The sequence below is a fragment of the Canis aureus genome, chromosome 30 (genome assembly GCF_053574225.1).
Source record: "Canis aureus isolate CA01 chromosome 30, VMU_Caureus_v.1.0, whole genome shotgun sequence".
NCBI classification, from domain to species: domain Eukaryota; kingdom Metazoa; phylum Chordata; class Mammalia; order Carnivora; family Canidae; genus Canis; species Canis aureus.
Genome location: NC_135640.1, coordinates 6616235 through 6633596, shown reverse-complemented (window position 1 = coordinate 6633596; position 17362 = coordinate 6616235). Strand labels below are relative to the sequence as shown.

The following is a 17362-nucleotide window of genomic DNA, read 5'->3' as shown; positions in this document are numbered from 1 at the left end:
AGAAGTTGTAAGTTGTAGTCTTAAAAAAATTATCTTTCAGGAGCACCGGGCTGGCTTAGTCCATAGAGCATGCGATTCTTAATATTGGGGTCGTGAGTTCAAGTCCCACATTGAGGGATAGAGTTTACTTAAAAAAATAAGTGAAAAAATATTATCCTTCAGAAAATAATTATTGTCTGTCTATATTGAAGACAGAAAAGGATTTTTTTAGAGCAGAAGTAATAAAATCTTTTAGTTTTATATTAACTGGATGACCCTGTCAAAAAAATGGACTTTTCTAGATCCTCTAAAATGTGTTATATGTTATAATGTGTTATATGTTTATAATGCTATGAACAAATCCATTTAGTAAATATTCATTCATCTTCTACATTGTGATAGGGTCCTAACAATAAATAGAGTTCTTTGCTTCAATTGTCAAGTGTGGAGACTGACATCAATCAAATCAGGGCAGACAGAAAGTTTAAGTAGAAGAGAGAAGCATCATGCAATTTTGTTGATCTTTCTAAGAATTCCAACTAATTCCAACTGATATTATGTTGTTGAATTTCAGTTGGTTCTGATTACTCTTCTGGTGTTTAATATTTAGATTATTTCAAATGTTGCTCTTTTACAATAGAGCTAATATAATTGGATAGATAAGAATATAACATAAAAAGGATAAATTAAAATGTTTAAAATGTTTCAGTACACCTAGGATGAAATAAAGTTAGTAGTGGTTAAAAACATAACAGTGACTGAGAGAGACTTCTTTATCTGAAGGATACTTTTCTTGACGCAGTTGTCCTTTGGCCAAGATGTCTTCCATCCAATTTCTTTCAGCAGATTGGTTTTTAAATACATAGGAAGTCAAGAAGGAAGGGTGAGAGAGGATAATGGGCAAATAAAGCAGGAGTCAGAGTATGAGTCAATAATGATTTGTAGGGTTATCTGTCTGGACACTTTAAAAGACTCTAAGGCAGTCCTCTTAAAGTGGATTGACAATTATTAAAATTATTGTGTTTTTTGGTTCTTTAATTGTTAGTCTAGGAAAAAATCTATATTTCATGCATTTTCATAATTACAAGAAATAAAGATATTGTTTGGTTTTTACAAAAAATGTTCATAGTACCTGGAAATACATAGACTCCAAGACAAATCAAGATTTATCATTACTCAATTTTGTTGATATGGAATAAAGAAAAAATATTCCACATAATTATTTTTTTGGCTAAACTAAAAAATGAACAAATAACACTGAAACCTGTCCTTTGTATTCCAGCTGTTAAGAATTGAATAGTATTAGCTGATTTTGAAAGGCTGCTTTTCAAGTCTAATGGAATCTTATTTTAACTCATTATCTGATAGGAAATAACCTAATATTTTACCATCTGTGCTAGGTTTGGTGACATCGGTTTCTGAACCTGGAGTTTTAAAGTACTAATATTATTATGTTCTTGTATTTGATAGCCATGTAAGATATCCTTTTGCATAAATTAAACACATATATTTTGAAATCTTAATAAGCAAAAGATTTCACTAGCAGACGAAGAATGTATTATTTTCTATTTTAGGTATCCATGAAAGTTAAAATTACTCATGTTTTTTTAATTTAGAAAATGTCTTTCATTTACTTCTAGCCTGTCTAAACCATTTAGGAAAGCTTACCATAAAAATAAGAAGGTATTATAAAAATTAGTAAATAAGAAGTATATGTGCACATATACATAATATTGATTCAGTTTATAATGTTGTTAAAGTCAATTCCATTTTATGATCATGGTAATCGCACATCAGGCAATACCCATTTTCTCCAGTGATTAATGTAGCACCATTAAGTTTTTAGAAGGTTGTTTTCTTAATTTGACTGTCTAGGAAGCATTTTCCCTGTTGGAAAACAGGTGTAAACATCAATACCCAAGATATGAGAGGAAGCTCCTACTGTTTTCTGATGTCTCCAGTGTAGAGAATTCAGCAGGTTCAAGTCTGAGGATTGAGGAGGGCTAATTTATCAGAAGTAAAAAGCTAGAAAATTTTGGGTGTGACTCAAAGACTGTAACTGAGAGAATGACAGGAAGCCTTTTAACAGCAAAATAATCTGTCAAACACTTTGGATATGTAGGGACTGTGTGGCAAACATGTGAAATCAAACCCCAGCACAGTAATTACAGGTAATTTGTGAACTGTTTCTCATTGCCTCACTGTGTAAATTATATGCCTATTCACTTGAGACTAAGATCTGACTTTTTGAGAATCTTACTGAGGTTCTATAGCTTGACAGTGGCTACATTGTCTCAATATTTCCTATGATATGATGCTCTCCAAATTTTCAGCCAGTTTTGAGTGAAAGGAAGATTTTCATGTAAAATTATAAGTTATTCTTTCTGTTTATTCTGTTTTCTGTATTAGAATCTGGTGTTAACTTCTGGCAACTTTGACTAATCATGAATTAGGGGTTGAATATTATGGTTCAAGTCTGTGTTCAATCACCTCTCCTATGTATGCCAAATAAAATAAATCATAAACTTTTCAGAATATTGGGTTCCATGCTAGTTGACTCAATACTTGTTAAAGACTCCTAGGTACTGCAAAATTGTTAGAAGGCGTTACCAGCTAATCAGGGTAAGAACTGCAAGACTCTAAGCTGTGCATTAACATCATTTGTGAGAAAAAGAAAAGCAAAGTAATAATAATAACAATAAGCTTCTTTTGTGTTTGTTTCTAAAGATTGCTGTCATCTTATTTCCTATCATTAAATTTTCCTAAAAGAAAAAACCAAAAAGCATTTAACATGCGTATACTCATCCATCATTAACATTTCTTTAATCTTATATGGTGATGTTATTTGTGTTTATTTCTGTTGTGTTCTTTCTTTGTTTACTTCTTTGACAAAGCATGTCATTTTTTGTTTTACCTATTTGTATTTTGCTACTGCATGTCACACTTTTTAAATGACTCAGTGAACAAATGAATTCTTGTCATTTTAAATTTCACTCTAAATATTACAATCTGCTTATTCCCAAACATTGCTCCAAGTTTTTGCTTTTGCTTTGTATAGGAGCATGAAAAAGAAGTGAACAAAAAAAATGACAAGAACCGTGTGGTACAGCCAGCTTTGTACCTGATAATCTGTGTAAGCCTGTTAAAGTTAAACCTAAATAAGACATACGTATTTATAATTTTAATCATTTGTGTTTCTCTTTTGTTTGCATGATATGATTTTGTTTTATATTTTGTTTTTTTTCCACTCACCAGATGTTCCCAACACTTTGCTTCCCACTACTATCATCCCCTCCCTTACCACTGCAACAGTCACAACCACTGTAGCCATAACAACCAGCCCAACCACATCTGCAACAGCCAGCAGCGTAAGAGGTACAGTATGCTTCTTTGTTATGGCCTTGAAAACACATTAAATGAAGCTTTAAAGGGTATTTTAAAAGTGTAGAGATTGAGATCCAATTTTACTTAATTATAAGAAGTAATTAAGTCACCTAAATTACTATCAATTAGGGTTATTGGATAGAATATGAGGCAAGATGGTACATTTTAATTTTTAGTGCCACTTATGACTATTATGAAAATATTCCAGAATATAAGTTAAAAATACATGGAGCCAACACTGAGCAAATTTAAATGTGAAATGGAACTCTTTTTTTTGTTCCTTTTTTCCTTGCCTTATAAACGGAAAAGTAAGATGTTCAAGGTTGCAGAGGTAGCATTCACTTTTTAAAGATCTTTGTTTAATGTCAATGATTTATTCTTCTCCCACTGGATTAAAAGTACCCAAAATGTTGAACACGTTCTAAAAACTGGCATAATTCATGGGGTCATTATAAACTAGTCACCACATAGAACTTTTAAATAAATATTCAACATATCACCCTAAAGTCAGTAGATCTATTTAGTCTACTAACAGAATGTCCTAAAAATGAATATTGGTAAAGCTGTCCAGGATGATAGGAATTCATATTTGGCTCCATGAGTAATCTCTGGTATTGGTTTGTTAATAAATATTTTTGCCTTAAGGAAAGCAACCTTGAAGAAATTAATCTTTAAAGGCAAAATATAATTACATTATAGTTCAGAAATATAAAAAAGCATTCCTGAGCAGTCATTAAGTGGTTAGTAAGTGATGAAGAAATTTTAAAAAATTGTATGAGTGCATTATAGACAAACAGGCTTTAAACTTAATTTTTGCATAAACAATGTTTGGAGAGAATTTGCCTTATTTAAGTCTGTCTTTTTGTACTTGTACATGTCTTATGTCATGTTGGCTATACTAACATGCATTAAACTTAACAATTTAACTTGAAATCATGGGGACTTTACATTAATATATGTAATTATGGTTGTACAAAGTACTGACTTAAATGTTATTTTCTTTTACTTAAAAGATTGTTCAATTAGACTGTTTTTCTTGGGATTTTTATTAATTTTCAATATTAAACTGATTTGTTAGCTTTGACATAACAGTTATCATAATATTTTTCTCATTTCTGAAAAATATCTGATATTAGATAATTATTAGTTTTTAATAATCATGTAAACTCTATAATATGATATGTAATTAATAACTGAATTTTGATGATAGTAGCAATAAGAATTTCTAAAAATTCCTATGTTTCTTTTAGTATTATTAAATGAACTACATTTGAGCTAAATCTACAAGTGAGAAGGATTTAAAGATTTATAACAATTTATTTGTAAATAATAAAAATGAAGAAAAGGTAAAAAATACTTTGTGATATTATATGAAATGAAAGATACCTACATTTTTACTTTGCTTCAACTTATTGTTTTTCCAAAGTTTTTACAAATAGCAATTTAAGTGAAATGCAATTTCTGCATGCTAACAAAATCTCTATGGTATTAAGTTCTGACTGTGCAGACAAATTACTTTGATGGGAAAGGATGGTGACATTGACTTAACTTTTTTTTTAAGACCTACTTATAACACAAAAAGTTCCTAATAGCTGATTATTCCTTCCTTCTTCAAAAAATATTTATTGAGGACTTGCTATATATATGGGGTCATTCTAGACAGTACGAATACGGAAATTAAACATATTGTATCTAAAATCACTAGCAATTAAATTAATACATCTTCCCCAAGTAACCAGTGTCTGTGCTTAATGAAGGAAAGTATTCATGCCCTTGCTAAGCATATACACGTATACATGCACAGCTTAGAATAAAATAAGAGAAAAACGTTTTATTCCAACACAGAATGTTTAATAATGTATTTTATATTTGTTCGCGTGCATCAAAAGTGGAATCTTACTTATTGCGTCTTAACCAGACCATTAAAATGATACCAGTGTACTACTTTTTCAGGTAATTCACTTTTTACAGGTTTCCTAAGATGTTCTGTGAACTTTACACCATGAACTTTAAAAGTGACCAAGAATTAATCTTTTCTTCAGAGGAACATACAAATATCAGAGAAGGCACATACACATAAATGTATACACACACACTATCCCATCATGTTTACTTAACAATTGGAAGATATTTTTCAAATGGCACCAAAATACGTGGAAAGAAAAATGTATTTTTTAAGTTAGGGGATTTATAGTAGTTACTTTGTATAGAAAAAAATAGCAGCATTGACATTAAATGTCAGTCTAGTGCTACTTTTCTCTCCCATCTTCAACAAACCACGGGGGGTTGGGAAAAGTCACCAAGTGTCCCTGTATCATTAATGTTCCAGTCCATATGTGACAGAGTGAAAGACTCCATCAGTATACAAACATTGTTATGAATTATTTTACATATTTATCTATTTAATTTCCTTTCCTTTAATTACAATTTATCTATTTAATTTCCATTTCAATTCACTAGAATGTGAAGTTCATCAGAGCCAGGACCTTAATAGTTATACTTACTTTTTAGAATTTGAGTACAGCTGACATATGGCTATATTGGTTTCAGGTGTATAGCATAGTGATTTGACAAGTTTATACATTATTCTGCGCTCCCCACAAGTGTGCTACCATCTGTCACCATACAGTGCTATTATAATATCATTGACTATATTCCTTATGCTGTGCCTTTTATTATCATGACTTACTCATTCTAACTAGGAAGCCTGAATCTCCCACTCCCCTTAACCCGTTTTGCCCCCTTTCCATCCTCTGCCCCTCTTGCAATCAACAGTCTGTTCTTTGTCTTATAGATCTGATTCTTCCTTTTGTTTATTTTATCCATTTGCTTTTTTTAGATTCCACATATGAGTGAAATCATATGGCATTTGTCTTTCTCAGTCTGACTTATTTCACTTAGCATAAAACCCTCTAGGTCTATTGTGCAAATGGCACAATCTCATCCTTTTTTAGGGATCAGTAATACTCATGTGCACATGTATGTTTGTGTGTGTGTGTGTATACATCACATCTTCCTTATCCTTTCATCTATCAATGGATACTTAGGTTGTTTCCCTATCCTGGCTATTGTAAATAATGTTGCAAAAAACATAGGGGTGCATATTTCCTTTTGAGTAAAATGTTCATTTTATTTGGGCAAATATCCAGTAGTAGAATTATTGGATCATATGATATTTCTATTTTTAATTTTTTGAGGAAGCTGTAGGGCACCTGGGTGTCTCAGTTGGGTAAGTGTCTGACTCTTGATTTCTGCTCAGGTCATGATCTCAAGGTCATAAGATCCAGCATCCGGCTCAGCATTGAGCAGGGAACTTGCTTAAGAGACACTCTTTCCTTCTCCCTCTGTCCCTCCCCCTACCCCCTCAAAAAAAAAAAAAAACATTTAATTACTTTTTTGAAGAAGCTCTATACTGATTTTCGTATTGTTGTGAATTTTGTACACTATCTTTGTTAAGTTGTATGGTATTCTTTTATCTGTGTATTACCTGTTAAATTTCTGATGCAATTATACTTCAAATGCAATTCATTATTAGTAAAAATATTTCAAAATTATAGTTTATCTTTTTTTCAAAATTATAGTTTAAAAAAGATTGTAATAAGAATATATTGCCTAAGAAAAGCTGAGAACTAAAGAGTACTCAATATTTCCATCTTGTTTTTTTTTTATGTTTACTTGTTTCATCCTTTTCATTCAATATTCTATTCTTTCTTTCTTTTTCATTCAATAATCTAAAGTAACAATATTTGATTTTATGAGGTTTTTACGTATTATTTCTTTAAATTTCATAATCTATAGCATTTACCTACCTGTCTATATATTTAATAAATGACTGCAAATAAATCACCATTCATGTCTCCATTTACACTCTTTCACTGCTATTAAGTTTCCCATCCTAATATATGATAAACATACAATTTAAAATACATTTAAAGAATCACATCTGTGGCTATATAGAAATTAAGATGAAAGAGAACAAAAGGATCTCCTCAGATAGTCAGCCATGAACTTGAAAATTTTCACTCTCTTCAATTTGTACCTAAAATGCATTTCTGTTAGGAAGACAAGAAGCTTCAACCATATGGAACAAAGGCTAGGAATTAGCACTACCTGGTTACAAATAAATGTGTTAAGACATGGAGAAGCCAGCAAACGAGAGCAGTCCTGAGAAAGATGGAGAATAAGTGTGCCCTAGAGGCATTTTTGGGTGAGACCTTTGGTTCCTGTGTTTACTGGGTCTTTGGTCTTGAATAGTGATCCAAATTGAGCCTCAGCATCTTAATCAGAAAAATGAGAAACACTTGATAGAAGCACTTAATTCCCAGGTTGGCTTGAGAATCAGATAATATCTGGAGTTCTGGAAACATAATCAGGACTCAGTGTATAATAGGATTATTTTTCAGTTCTTTTTAGTAACATAAATGTGTTTCTCTCTAGTTGTATCATGCAGTTACTGAAATTATATGCACATATACATATGTATGTATATGTATATGTATATGTATATGTGTGTGTGTGTGTATTTAATTCTGGCAAAGTTCTTTTGCTGTTAATGTACAGATTACTTTTAAGCCTAATTTTTATTGACTATATGAAAAAAAAAACAGAGAAAATGTTACTAGAGCATATAGAATTTATCTGTGAATATAGCAATAGTTTATAAACTTACTCTGGATTTATATCAGATATCTAACACCTGAACATTTTATAGATCTCTTAAATATTTTTTCATTACAAAAGACCATTGCTTCAAGACATTTTTATTTCTGCTTTTGGAAATTGCATTTTTTTTAAAGTCCGGTGTCCTGAATAACCCTATCATTCATTTCACATGGCATATGTATACTCTCACAAATGTTTCTTATTTTTTTTCTTTTGGATCACTGTGATAAATGTTAATGAGTTAAATATGATACCTTATGAAATGGTTCCAAATGACCTGATGTGATTTCTAGTATTAATAATATTTTTGCATGGTGTGTTTAATTTGAAAACACTTTTCATTTTGATCATGTCATACTGCTTTAATTTCATAACTGTGTCATTCTGTAGAAATCCTTGGCAGTACCTTCACTATATGGATAACAATATAAAGGTATTGAAAATTCAAAAAACATATTTGAGACAATGACATGTGTCAGTGGTTATGTCTATGTATCATTATTTTTTAAATTAGAATTCACAAATGAATGTTTTATACTTATCAAGACAGAAAAACTTCTAAACTCCTAATTGCTGTTTCTGGCTGTGCAAAATTGTTAACGCCTTTCAAGTATAAAAATGAGAGGATAAATATAAAGAGAAGATATAAAACATCTGATATACTTCTTGTCCTAATACTAAGAGTCTGTTCAAATACTTCATGCATTTCAATACATCAAACAGGGAAACATAATTCCAAATTTGATGATGAAATTGTTTATATAGTGTATTTGTATAAATATCTAAATGAATTATTGGTTCAAATACAGATTTGAGTTTACATTAGACTTTGCAACGGTAAAGTAATTTTATAGCAATAAAATAACATCATTTGTCTACTAATCTTAACCAATCTATTAGTTATAATGAGGCTAATTGCAATGGGACCTTATTTCAGCATGGTATTACAAAACAAAAACAAAGGACATCTTTTAAAAATTAAAAGAAATTGACCATTATCAAACTATCTATAATTGGAGTAATAATGACCAAACTCACAAAATTTAGAGATGGGTACTGTTGCATTGATCGCAGCCCATTGAGAGTAATGCTTTCAACTAAGAATGCCTGAGGTATTGTCCTAGGTGGGCCCCTAATACTTGAGCCTCCACAGACATTTACTCCACAGGGGCCAATGTTGTGGCTGGACTAGCCCTTGTGGTTCTTATTATAGCTCGGGATGCATTTTAGCAAGAAACCACTAAAACTGTGAGTGACAGGATTTATTACTCAGTTCCTGGAAGGCAACATAGAGAAGTCACAGGCAGAAAGAGAGAGACCATGCATGGATCTGGTGCTCTGCATTTATTAAGGTATCTAAGAGTTTGGGGGGTCACCGGTTGGCGAATTTGAAGCCTAAAAACGGGAAGGCAGGCATGGGAAGGAAGAATTGGAGTTACTCAAAGTAGTCAGTTACCTAGGTTACCCATGGCTTTCAGAGAGCCCAATTCCTTATCTGGTTGTATTGCCATCCACTGTATCCTACTGCAGGCAATATGTTTATTCAAGGTGGATGTCCTTTGAAATGCATACCTCCAGAGGGTGCCTGGGTGGTTCAGTCATGATCTGGGATGCTGGCATCCCGCCCTGAATGGGGCTCCCTGCTCAGCGGGGAGTCAGCTTGTCCCCCTCCCTCTGCCTCTGTCTTGCTCACTCTCTCTCAAATAAATAAATAAAGGAAAATCTTAAAAAAGAAATGGATACCTTGACAATCAAAAGTTAATATCAGACTCTTCCACTGAAAGTTCTCAATGTTTCACAATTAGAGTTTCACCATGACTCTTGTCCCCCATATGCTGCCATTACATTTTTAAATCATGTGAATGACATAAAACTTAGTTATTTAAATGTAAATGAAGTTAGGGACCTGTTTGACCATTAGGTATAATCTAAAATATTACTGTCTGAAAGATCTTAATAAGTACTTTCTTCTCTAAAAATTTCTTGAATTAATCTAAGTCACTTGTAAAAAAAAATTATTAATACAAAGTTAAACTAGAGCAAATAGAAAAAAAAAAAAGTTGCTGAACTATTTACTTTGTTCCAGCATAGAAAATTGAGATAAATGATAAAATTCTACACATATTTAATATAGTCAATTTTAATGAATTATAATTTCCTAAAATGTTGATTATGAAATAGTATTTTTGTATGCAGTCTTCTTTACTTTGATTGTTGTTTCCTTTCTCTGGCTTCAAAAAAGAAATTTTGGGGATCCCTGGGTGGCTCAGTGGTTTAGTGCCTGCCTTTGGCCCAGAGTGTGATCTTGGAGTCCCAGGATCAAATCCCACATCAGGCTCCCTTCATGGAGCCTGCTTCTCTTTCTTCCTGTGTCTCTGCCTCTCTGTGTCCCTCATGAATGAATGAATAAAATCTTAAAAAAAAAAAAAGAAATTTTAGCCTGTCTTTATTTTACTTTTATTTGGTTTTATTAATGTGTCACTTCCCTCCCTTCTTGGTACACATACTTTAAAGAATTGAATACAAAATCATAAGCATTTAACAGAATAAAAGAAAAAGCCAGCACTAAGAAAGAATAAATGAAGTAAAATCATTATAGCTCTAAGTTAGTCACTATAAATGCACTCAAACAGAGCATTTGCAATGGTAAAATATATCATCTAGACACAGTTAAATCCCAAAGTGTGCAAATCAAGGAGTTGTTTATGAGCTTGTATTATGAGTGTTTAGCTATTAAAAATGTTTCCAGTTTTATTGGTTGTAATAAAACACAATTTGCATGGTGTTCTGAGCTTTTAAAAATTAAGTGTCAATATGTTGGGGTTTTTACACTTGGCAAAAATTAAGTAATAATTCAGTCTCCAGATGGTCCATATAGAGAGACCTGCTTATCTGCAAAAAGACAGGTTTCCACAGTTAAGCTGTAAGTGTAGCTAAATTTCTATCAGTCTTTTTAAAACAACCATTATTATATGAAGTTGATGCAGTTTTAAAATTAAATATTGGAGCATAGCTTATAATGAAAATAGGCGACTAAAAATGGTTCGTGGTTAGAAAGTACAAGCAACACATACAGTCCATAGTTGAGGGCACTTTCAGCCTTGCTACAAGTGTTGCTAGTGCCAAAGGGAGCCGCTGCAGGTTGGCCTGGGAAGGACTGCTGACTGGAGGTCCCCATCTCTTAGTAGGCTATGGACCCACCCATTTGAATCATTTGAATAACGGCACTGTTTCAGCTTAGGCCCTTCCAAGATAGCAGAGAATGCTAAAGGCAGTTTTGCATTCCAGTAGATCTTATTTAGAATAGGAATACATATCGCTTGTTATATATAACCACTTCTGAAACTAAACGAAGCATTTGACTCTGACTTGCATGATGATGAACTCTGGCAAAATTTAAAATCTTTAAATATTTACCTATTTCTTTATAGCATTTGGGAAATAGTTGAGAAAAACTGATATTCTTATTTTCTTTCCAACGTGACCTATTAAGGGAAGCAGCACACTTATGCTCTATTCTATTTTCTAAGGGCACTCTTGTGGTTTGTGCAATTTAAACATCAAACATTTTTAAGAGTTTCATTTTAAGCTTGTTTATTTTTTTGACTTAGATCAATTTAAATAGAAATCTTCGTTCCATTAGTTTACATTCCTTCTAAGTAAACAGTTTTACTAATATTGTTTTTATTTTTATAAGTGTAGGAGTGTTTTAATTGATTTTATGGTAATAATCCTAAGTTTTATATAATCTAATAATATATACATTTCCTGCAAAACTATGTCAAAGAAAGAAAAGAAAATGTTCCCTAGTAGACTATGTTCCTTTTTCTTGGTTCATCCTTATATAATATATGCATATACATACAAATATTAAATTTAAAATTTTGCTTATTTATTACATTATAGAAAGCACATCACTTAATAAAACACCAAGATTTCATCACTTATTATTAGGATGATAATCTGTTTTATGTTTTAAAATCTTAGCCTACGTATATGAAAAAAAATGTGTTTCCAGAACATCTCTAAAATTATTTTTAAAATCATTAATAAACTGAACTGGTTGTATCTTTCTTACTAACCAATGAATTAAATTTATGAGCTGTGCCTTTGAAGCTGAAAAGATTGCTGGCACTGCCCTTGCTTCTTTGACACTCCACATGAAACACAGTTAATAACCTCCTGTGTTAGCTTGGTGAAACACCGAATTGATACTAATTATACCAACTTTGGGATAGAAGGTGACCTTGACTTCAGCTGGAACTTTCTGCCAGGACCAATAAATAAGAGCAAATGCCACAAAGCATGACTTCTGAGAAGGGTCTAATACAATCTATTAATTCTGGGGAGTTCATGGAATTGCAATAAGTGCTTGAATAATTGTAATATTTTAAAGTATCTCTTCAATAATACAGTAGTTGGATTTTTTTTATTATTTCTCTAGATTTCAAATAATCTCCCATTAGCTTTCTGTACTCATTTAAATTAGCAGTGGCCAGAAAATTAAATGCTACTTGATGCAAAATGTGCATAAGGTGATTGCAAGGCAGAGATAGATTTTTCCTAATGACTTCTCAAATACGTCTATAATATTGATACAGTTTTAATATCAGAACTGCTCTCTGCTAAAACGGAGATAACACTGACTCTTAAGTTAAGAGATGTCTATATAATGATTAAGAAAAATGACTAAGAAAAAAGTAATTGTCCCAATAGGTACACAGGCTTAGACTATTGCAAGAAAACCTGTCAAGGCCAATGCTATATACTAGTTTCAGTTAAAAATTTGAGTTCAGTAGTTTTAAAAAGGGTCAGCAAAGTTACTATAAATGCAAACAGTTGAGCAGCCCGGATGGCTCAGCGGTTTAGCGCCACCTTCAGCCCCGGTGTGGTCCTGGAGATCTGGGATCCAGTCCCATGTCAGGTTCCCTGCATGGAATGGAGCCTGCTCCTCCCTCTGCCTGTGTCTGTACCTCTCTCTCTCTCTCTGTGTCTCTCATGAATAAATAAATAAAATATTTTTAAAAAATAAAATAAATAAATGCAGTTAAGACCAGAATTCAAACTTTTTTTTTTAACCACAATTGTTTAAAGAATTACATTAGTGTAAAGGGAATTCTGTTCACAGTGTTCAGTGTAGTAAGTGGAAATACCTAATTCAAGTCCAGTTATTCTTCATTTTAGGAAAAAAAAATAAGAAGAGAGATGAACTCAAATAGTCCCAAGGCTATTTTATTTAACTCACTAGTAAGCAAAGAACACTGATCAATGAATATTTAAATAAAGAAACAGCAACTTTAACATGAGGAACTGCAATAGACACATTGAGAAGCACACTTTTTCTAAAGTGTTTGAACTACATTTGATGTCTAAGAGGTAGGGTCCATAATGAAAAGCAGGAGGCTCTTCTAGAGTAGTCTGTGTTAAACTGGGTAAGTTGCAATGGTCATAACACAATTATTTTCCTTTTTCCTTGAAGTCATGTTCTTTAAGTATTGATTATAAACTTTTTATGTCCCTAGTTTAGAGAGTGAGTGACTCAGAATGTCAGCAGGAACTGACAGCAGTCTCAAAAGAGGGTAGACAAGGAGTTTTTAACGAGGAGACATTCCCAGAAGTGTGGACAGAGTTTGGAAAACTAATATGGGATAGAGAAGCACAAAAGAGCTCTCCACAGCAGGCTGCTGTGATCAGCCCTGGACCTGAAGAGCGAAAGGAAGTGAAAAGGGTTATTCCAGTTCGAGAAGAATTGGGCCAGAAAAAGGGCAGCTTGAAGGGAGTGTCCAAAGAGGGACACAGCCAGTATCCAAACCTCAATCAGATGGAGATGTTGGGCGAGAAGAGATCCATATCGGACCTCTTTCTTCTCCTGTCTTCCAATATCTTTCCATTAATCAAATTCCACAGAAAAGCAGAGGTCAGGGAATCTAGGTGGAGCACTGCAGACAAGTCAGGCTCCCAGAGCACAGAGCAAGGCCAAATAGGATAAAGGGTAGGATTCGTGGGCCAAAAGGTAAATGAACAGCAGAGACATATGGGTGTAGAATGTAATCTCATTTGTTTAGAATATGTCAGAATTTGTTCGCTCTGGGCAACACATGGCAGATTTTATTTTGGTTTTGGATTTTTCTTGTAAATATATGTATCACAAGTCTCAAATAGAAAACCAGTAATATGGACGCCTGGGTGGCTCAGCAGTTTAGCATCTGCCTTAGGCCCAGGGCATGATCTTGGAGTCCTGGGATCAAGTCCTACATCGGGCTCCCTGCATGGAGCCTGCTTCTCCCTCTGCCTATGTCTCTGCGCCATTCTCTCTGCGTCTCTCATGAATAAACAAAAATCTAAAAAAAAAAAAAAAAAAAAAGGAAAGAAAAGAAAAGAAAAAAAAAACAGTAATGAGGCTCGTAATGGTGGTGGAATCACAGCATTCTGATTCCCTTTAATAGAATATGTAATTTCCCTTTCCAGGCTACTGTTGGAAAGAGACACTCTTAATGGAAGAGAGCAGATTATGAAGTTTGGTAGCGTCACATTATTGTGAGATACAACACACCCCCTCACCCAAAAAAAAGAAAAAAGAAAAAGAAAGAAAATCCATTATTATTTAAATAACTTACTTTCCAAGAGGAAACTATTTTGAATCTCCACCCATTCATTTCATTGAGCAGTGAGATTCCTCATTTGAAATATTCTCAATTTACTTGCATAGTTACAAACTGTTTTATTTGAATTAAATAAAAGCTTTCAAAAACTTGGTTATGGGGTGGGGGGAGCTCTAAAAATGAGTTAGCTGTAAGTTAATAATATACTGATACAGATATGTATTATTAACTTTCTATTAAAAGAATTTTAGTGTCACATAGACAAATAACTTTCAGTCTTGAGATAATAGCTTTTCAGAAACGAAAATCATTTTCTTGAGGGAAGATTTTAGAAGCAGCAATCACAGTCTCTAATATATTACATGATATTTCTGCCTTTGATTTTTTAAAGTATGTGTACTTTATTAATTCAGTGAAGTCAGCAGATAGGAAACCTGTAAAGTAAAAACAATTCAACTTGTTTTCATTCTGAAGTTAACTGTCCACGGTTCAGCTTGTGCCCCTTGGCATTTTACCACTGACAGGCCAGAAAGTTTTGTTGAGAGTAGGCTATTAGAATTGTTTTTAAAGAAGAATAACAGTCTAATTTTTCTGGTGTTTCTAGATATCCTATTCCCTAGTTCTGAGAGTTAGCTGGAAATTGAGCTCTGTATCTCAAAACTCTCTTTTAAGGAACTGAAAACAAATTCTTATATACTTTTCTCTTAGCCCTATCTGGTTAAGTCCAGATATATTCCATCTTAAATTCAAGTTGAAAGAAAAGAATATGCAAATTAGGAGGAAGTTCTAATGGTACATTTGATTATTTCATTTTCATACTTCTAATTTCTCAATATTTGGCAATATTCAATGCAGGATTTTTCCATAATAATGTGTAATATGAAATGTTTTAAAGTAACTTTTAAATTAAATGATAGCTTTACCAAAGAAGAAAAATAGCACACAACGCAGTCTAAATGTATAGCTATGTTTCACTGGATTAACAACAAATACCATATATAGACTAAGCATGAGATGGTGAAATTAATTACTGGAAGCAGGATATTTTGGTGTCATCCTGATTTGGCCTCTTGACATGTGATCTTAGGCAGGGCAATTTATCTCTCTTTGCCCATGGAGCTATGTGAATTCCAAGGTGTTTCTCAATTCTTGAATTAAATGAAGAAATATGATCTGCATATCTGAATCTTTCCCTAAGACTTCAGAAACAAGGATAGTTTCTACTGTTTTTCAGTCAGAAATTGGGGGATAAAATCTGTTTACATTTGAAATGATTTAAATAATTTCTTTAACATAACATTATACTTCCAAACTTTATGTTTGAATGTTCTGAAAGTTAAAAGATTAAAATGAATTATTAGGCTCTCACCACAATACATGGCTTTTTGGTCACTGTTTCCTAGCCATATGCCCACCAAAATGTTATTTATTTTACCTGTAAAATTTCTGACATCACATTAATGGTGGTAAAATAGATATTGAGTTCCAGGTGTTGATGGCTGTAAAACTAATGCAAATGGCCCATTTCGCAGTTCTGTAACCGAATCCAAAGTCTCTGTTGATCGAACATTTCGTAGCCAAAGCCCACAGCTTACACAGACTTTCTGATACTGTTTTCTATTAGGATTTAAGACTGATCTATTTATATTGGATTAAAATGGTTATAGAATAAAATGGTGAAGAGCATGGCCTCTTCTCTTTTAACTTAAAAAATGCCTTGCTTGGGGCATGTGGCTGGCACAGTCTATTGAGCATTTGACTTTGTTTTTGGCTAAGGTCATGATCTCATTGGTCGTGGGATCAAGTCCCCCAGCCCATGGAATTCACGTTCAGCAGGGAGTCTACTCAAAGATTCTTTCCTTCTGCCCCTCCTCCTATTCCAGTGCTTGCTCTTTCTCTTTCTCTCTCAAATTAAAAAAAAAAAAAAAAAAAAAAATCTCTAAAAAATGCCTTGCTTACAATAACTACTCAATATGTGGTAGCTTTTATAATAATTATTAATAATTTACTTTAAAATAATCATCCAAACCATTAACCATAGAATGAACATTACTGTCATTTTCTATCAGTGAGATTAATTACTGATAGGTGAAGGCTGCAATGTGTGATAAATAGATTATCCTTTAAAATCATGTGAGTGTTCTTCAAAATCTAGAACTTCAAGGTTTCTGTTATGTGATTTTCTTTTTTTGTTATGTGATTTAAAGTGAGTAGGATAAAAAGAATCTTATTGAATTTTTAATTACTCAATTAGGTCATTTATCAAATAAATCAGAAAAATTTTTAAACAAAAGTAATCTATTCTATTAACTGAGTTTCTTTACCAGATATTAATAGACATTGAAATGGCCTTCAGTAGCAGAAATATCTAGTTTGGACACCAGATGCCTGATATGCAAGTTTTATTGCTATTTCTGTTTCTCCATCTCTAAATGATGATATTAATTTACTTAGAAGAGGTATTCTAAAAGTCAAAGCAAGTATTCAAATTTTGTTATTGTTATAATATGGGTGACTTTCTAAATATGGGGTGGCTACTATTAGAAAATATATTGAAGATATATCATTAATCCTTTAAAAACATTTGGGCTTTATTAATAACCATTTTAGCATATTTTAATTAATGCAACTTAAATTATTCTTTGATATATTGGCCTAATGAATCCATTTATTCAGCTTAAAACTACCCATTACTAAATTCAGTTAATTAAACTATATTTAAGCTTTTCCAATAA

General features: G+C 32.5%; 1 protein-coding gene across 4 annotated transcripts in view; it reads left to right on the top strand.

Moving 5' to 3' along the window:
• CADM2 (cell adhesion molecule 2) overlaps positions 1–17362 on the top strand; it is a 1060955-nt gene that overhangs the window by 982900 nt on the left and 60693 nt on the right. For 3 of the 4 annotated variants that reach the window (XM_077878754.1, XM_077878755.1, XM_077878757.1), the window contains one exon: positions 3235–3354. The exons of the other annotated variant lie outside the window; for it this stretch is intronic. In XM_077878754.1, the coding sequence (XP_077734880.1) occupies positions 3235–3354 (120 nt within the window). The remainder of the gene's footprint in view (positions 1–3234; positions 3355–17362) is intronic. 4 annotated transcript variants of the gene reach the window in all.